Raw genomic sequence first — 5,519 nt, forward strand, 5'->3', positions numbered from 1 at the left:
TTGGTTTTCTGCTTTCTTCTTTGCTCTTGACGAGGAGAGACCCATCGTTACATCTAGATGGCAGCTTGCTAGCTTTTAAGATCCCAGTCGCTACTCACGAAAGTAGGAGGTGGAACAATGTTTTGTATAGTATGTTATGCCAATTGAGTTTGATGTCCCCTGTTGTTGGTCAACTTCTAAGTCAGTGAAATGAAGGTTTATATTTTACTTCAGGTTGTTTGAAGTGTAGGAAGACCTTAGTTAACAGTGGAGCCAGTCTTAATTTAAAATGAATGCTCCTTTTTAAATACCTCTTAACGTGATAAATTAATCTGTGCTTCTCTGTTGTCTCATCATAGGCGAAGCAATAGGTATGGGTTTCCCTGTGAAAGTTCCCTACAGGAAAATCACCATCAACCCTGGCTGCGTGGTGGTCGATGGCATGCCCCCAGGGGTGTCCTTCAAAGCCCCCAGTTACTTGGAAATCAGCTCCATGCGGAGGATCTTAGACTCTGCAGAGTTTATCAAGTTCACAGTCATTAGGTAAGTGAAGTTGTGAAGTTTCTTTCTTCTTCTTCCTTTTTTTTTTTTTTTTTTTTTTTTTTTTTTGGGTGGAAGTTTACAGAGCAAATTCACTTTCCGTACAGCAGCTCACATACAGTTTATCTCGTGACATTGACTGTAATCTCCTACAGTGCAACAGCTCCCCTCCGACTTCCTCCCCATAGTTACCTCTTCCCTGTGTTCCTCCCTCCATGCACTCCTGCCCCCCTCCAGCTGTCTCCCTGTGCATACACAGCCCTTCTATTCTCCCATGATTGATCTCTCCAAGGAGTGTATCTGCCTAATGTAAATGTTCAGGTCATATGCCTGTCTTTTGTTTGGCTGGAAGCCACAGGAGTGGGTTCAGTTCTAGACCTGAAGGACAGCTAGGGGCCATAGTCTCAGTGGTTCCATCAGACTCTGTCAGATCAGCAAACCTGGTCCTTTTTTTCTTTAAAAAAACTTTTGTTCCCCATTATTCTCCCACTCTATCCAGGATCTCCTCCATAGATCGCCCTCCGAGTGGTTGACAGTGGTAGCCGGGCACCATCTAGTTCTTCTGGTCTCATAGTCCTATAGGCTGAGAATCACGTGGTGTATCAGTTGCTTGGACTAATTATTTCCGTGCATCTTTGGTTTTCTTCATTCTTTGCTCTGGACAAGGAGAGACCCATCATTTTATCTAGATGGCTGTTTGCAGGCTTTTAAGATCCCAGTCGCTACTCGTCAAAGTAAGATGTAGAACAATGTTTTTGTGTAGTATATTACGCCAACTGAGCTTGATGTCTTCTGTGACTATGGTCCCAAGCCCACAGGTGCAACTGCTCGCTCCCTTTGGGTAGCTGAATATAGGAGAAGTCACCACAACCTTGTCCCTTTTCAGCTCTGCTATACACCTGGGAATTCTTACAGAACATACCAATACACTTGTAGAAACACTGTCTGCCAACCCTATACGTGATCGTGCACGCTGCACCTTATGTAGACATATCTAATAGTGCAGCCTGTCCACCCATCTGTCCAGCTGTATGTCAGTGTTTGCCTAGGTGAGTGCAGATCTTCCAGAATGCTGTCGGCTTGGCAGTGGGGTCCTCAGAGGAGGTTACTGGGGCGTGAATGCAGTTTCCCTACTGTTCCTACACTGTACTCCTCCATGGGCTGACGTTTCTCCTCCCCTGGTTTTGAAGGCGGATTGGCAGTGTGGCCCAGGGACCAGTGTGCCTGCCGCTTGTTCCATAAAGTTTTATTAAACACAGTCACGCTTGTGTGTCATTTGTGACTGCTTTTGAGTGAGGATGACAGAGTTGAGTAGTTGACACAGAGACCAGATGGCCTGCAAAGCCTCAAACGTTCCTACTGACCCTTTCTGGAAGATTTCTGCTGACCCGTCTGAGGCCTCTCAGTGTGGGTTACAGATCCAACAGGGATTTGATCCCTAGTCACCCATTTTTGTTTCTTTGCACGTAAATGTGTACAGTGACTGTTCACTTGCTGAGTGTCAGCCCCTGAGTTACGGGGTAGGAGTGATGAGCAGCCTTTGAGAATCACACATGCTAATTGGTGCTTTTCACGGTACAGACTCAGTAATGTCCTTCTTTCCGTCCACCTACACACAGAGTCCCAGTGGCCTTCACTCTTCCCTTCTCAAGTCTTCCTATCACAGAATCGGTTCACTGTCAGTTCCCACTGTCTCTGGTACAGGTTGGCTGGGACTGGCCCTCAGAGCTCCCTAAGGGGTCAGTCCAGTCCCCTTTCAAGGCACTTTCTCTTCACCCACAGTCACTTCTCCCCACCTCTTTCTTGAGAAGACCGTGTTTTTTCTCACTTGGTCTTCAGTCCTCCTCTGTGCCATGCCCAGGTGTCTGGCAGCAAGCCTTCCGTTTACATAGAACTCTTCTGTTCTCTCTGCTGGGCCTGTTTTGTTTTCCCTCATCTTTACTATAGAGTGTTCTAACAATGATGCTTGTTAGTTATTAATGAAATGTATCTTCCATGAGCGCATACGGTGGGAGAACTAAACTGTTGATCTGTTTGTTTGTTTCTCTCTTCAGACCATTTCCAGGACTTGTGATTAATAACCGTGAGTATTTTTGAAGATTTGGGGGGCAGGGGTGGCTCACAGAAAGCACTAGGTCACTTCACCTGAGGTAGTAACTGTGCCTGTCATTGCTGTTCTAGCCCTCAGCGTCGAGCACTGGGCACTGTATTATAAAGTGGTAATGGCAGGGGAACTGATCGTAGGGGCTCGGAGGATTTTAAACTGACTCCGTGTATGTAAAACCAAGGTCGGCCCCTGCTTGTTTAGAAAGGAAGTTGTCTTAGAACACAGCCCCACTCCCTTGTTTAGGGCAGCAGTTGAGTAGTTGCCACAGAGTCTGGCTGACCAGAAAAGGCCGGGTGTGTACTAACCTGCAGCAGCGCCTGCCTGTTACGTGCTTGGTGGACACAGGCCAGAGCTGCTGTCCTGCTGCCGTTGTGGCTGGCACCCTTACTCCTTTGCCTGTTACTATGTAATTACTGTGCTGGAATCGAGGGGCAGGGCTCCAGCACTCCATGGCAGTTAGTGTGCATGTGTTGTCTGGCCACACTGAGCTCGCTCTCATATTGGTGAGTGAACAAGTGAAAGTGTCCTTCTGTTTCCCTGATGGCCATGTCATTTTAGATGGTGTTTTCAGCAGGTCTTAACTGCACTAGCATGCTTTGTGTTCTGCTAACTGTATTGTTAAAAATTTACGAAAGCAAGCGCATGGGGTTTCTCTTGACTCCTGGGCCTCAGCCCTGTGGGCCTCCTGATCGGCCCTGGCACTGGGAAGCCACACGGCGCTCACGCCTGCTCCACTGGCTGCTGCTCCTGTCTCCGGCGACTGGCACTGTTCTTTGGCCTTCATTCTTGAGTGTCATGGATTTTGGTTACATCTGAAAGTTTTGAGATCCGCTTTATTGCAGAATTCATTTATTTCTTATACCCAAACCATGAGTTCGTTTTGTATTAGTTCTAGTTGTAGTGTAGCTTCCATCTTGGTAAGTTGTCAGGATCTGGGGATGTCGAGGGAGAGAGGGAGAGCGTCCACCGTGCTTCATTGAGCTTGAGTCGTTTTTCTGACACTCCATGTAAGCGTACCAGCAAACTTTGTCATTTAAAGACATCTCATCTAGATTTTGTTTTCTGGAAAGCTTTTTCATTCATTCAAATTTATTGGTCTTCTGTTAATACAGGTTTTTTTTTCCAAAGACTATTACATTTTAAGCCTGTCTGGCCCCTGAGTTTATGTTTAAATTTTGTTCTCATTCAGATGCAGTGGTCTGTAAAATAGTTGTGTGATAATCAGTGTTGTGTCTTGAATGTTTGTTGCGTTTGGGACCTCTGTTGCGTCGGGGTTGGATCGTGCGGATAGAGGATGTATATAAAAGCACTGCTCAGAGCTCACAGCACGTCAGTAAATTATGATGACGACTTACACTGATCTGCTCTACTTTCAGAGCTGGTCGATCAGACTGAGTCGGAAGGCCCAGTGATACAAGGTAAACGGAAGGGCGGGTGCATGGCAGAAGTAATCCTATGTGCGTCACTGACAGGATCACACGTAACTTCCCATCGGCCCACCTCGAGGGAAGGTCATTCACACGGTGCACACACTCGGCGTAAGCCGAGGCTGTGGGTCCTGCTTGAGAACTGCGGGGCACTCACCATTTGATCACACAGTGTCGGGTCAGGCCTGTCAGGACCCCCAAGACTGCTGACATGGAATGAAATGTCAGCCAGGGGCCGACCTTTTAACCCTGATGCTGTTAGTTTCTCACGGTTGCTGTGTACTTGACTTACTGCGTTAGTTTTTCAAATTAGGTAGAAATGTGTGTTGTGGTTTTGAAAACACCTTAGAACCAGTTGATCAGCCTGCTGAGCCTCCCATTTCCTCCTTTTCTCTGTAAATCACGAGAAGTACGGAAAGGCTCTTGTCCACAGGGAACCCACAGGGCAAGAAACCAAAGACGTGCTTTGAGAATTTCCCACGTTCGTGGTAGAGATAGGTTAGCACGTTTCTGAAAAGCAGGATTCTCTGTGTGCAGTTGCGTGGTGTGCGTTAAATCCACAGGTCTGTGACTTGTTTTGTTGTAGGCTTGTGCACTGTCTGCAGCTTCCGGAGCACCTTCCTCTCGTCCTCCCCCTAAACCAAACCAGACCCACTGCCATCAAGTCAGTTCCGACTCACAGCCTCCCCTCCTGGGTTTCTGAGGCGGTAGATCTTTACAGAAGTAGATTGTCCGGTCTTGTTTCCGTGGAGTAGCTCGTGGGTTTGAACCACCAGCCTTCTGGTTAGCAGCCAGAAGCCTTAGGCACTGTGCTACCAGAGCTCCTTTTCCTCTCTCTGGCTCTTTAAGTAATTTAAAGCAACTTCTGAGCACTGTTGAAATAAACCTTTTTGTGTTTCTCTTTAGAATCAGCTGAGCCAAGCCAGTTGGAGGTTCCGGCAACAGAAGGTAAGATTGTCCAGTTATTTAAAAAAAAAAAAAAAACTGGGGCTCCTTAAGACTTCTATTAGGACTAAGACTTCACTGTGTTTTTAGAACTGTTGGACGGGAACCGTGTGGTTTGTTCTCGTTGCTGGGGAAGGGATTTGTAGATACAAAGAAACATCGTGTTCAGAGATGGCTCAGACTCGAGCTCCGATTTCCCCTTTGATGGCGCTGAGTGAATTCTAGAACAAGGCAATGGCTGCCATATAGCTTGGACAATGTGTTCTTTAAACGCAGTTAAATGGTGTGCGTGTCACTTTGAACATGTGGGTATCAAAATGTAGAATTAATTTATAGTCAGAGCAATACTGTTTCCCTGAAAGCGTAACCCTTTTTAGTGTCCTGTAATCATAATTAAACCGTTTGACTGGAATGGCCTGCGTCCATAAAGTGAATTCTTTCCCCTTTTGCCTCTCTTGGTAGAAATCAAGGACACCGATGGAAGCTCTCAGATCAAACAAGAACCAGACCCGACGTGGTAG

General features: G+C 46.7%; 1 protein-coding gene across 1 annotated transcript in view; it reads left to right on the plus strand.

Annotated features, from left to right (window-relative positions):
* Nucleotides 1–5,519, plus strand: part of GTF2I (general transcription factor IIi) — a 108,454-nt gene extending 102,935 nt beyond the window's left edge. Inside the window, exons 29-33 of the mRNA XM_042780966.1 lie at nucleotides 339–522; nucleotides 2,574–2,602; nucleotides 4,003–4,044; nucleotides 4,960–5,001; nucleotides 5,461–5,519. Coding sequence (XP_042636900.1) covers nucleotides 339–522; nucleotides 2,574–2,602; nucleotides 4,003–4,044; nucleotides 4,960–5,001; nucleotides 5,461–5,519 — 356 coding nt within the window. The remainder of the gene's footprint in view (nucleotides 1–338; nucleotides 523–2,573; nucleotides 2,603–4,002; nucleotides 4,045–4,959; nucleotides 5,002–5,460) is intronic.

The sequence above is a fragment of the Orycteropus afer genome, unplaced genomic scaffold (assembly GCF_000298275.1).
Source record: "Orycteropus afer afer isolate SDZICR_OR568_19922 unplaced genomic scaffold, OryAfe1.0 scaffold00006, whole genome shotgun sequence".
NCBI lineage: Eukaryota > Metazoa > Chordata > Mammalia > Tubulidentata > Orycteropodidae > Orycteropus > Orycteropus afer.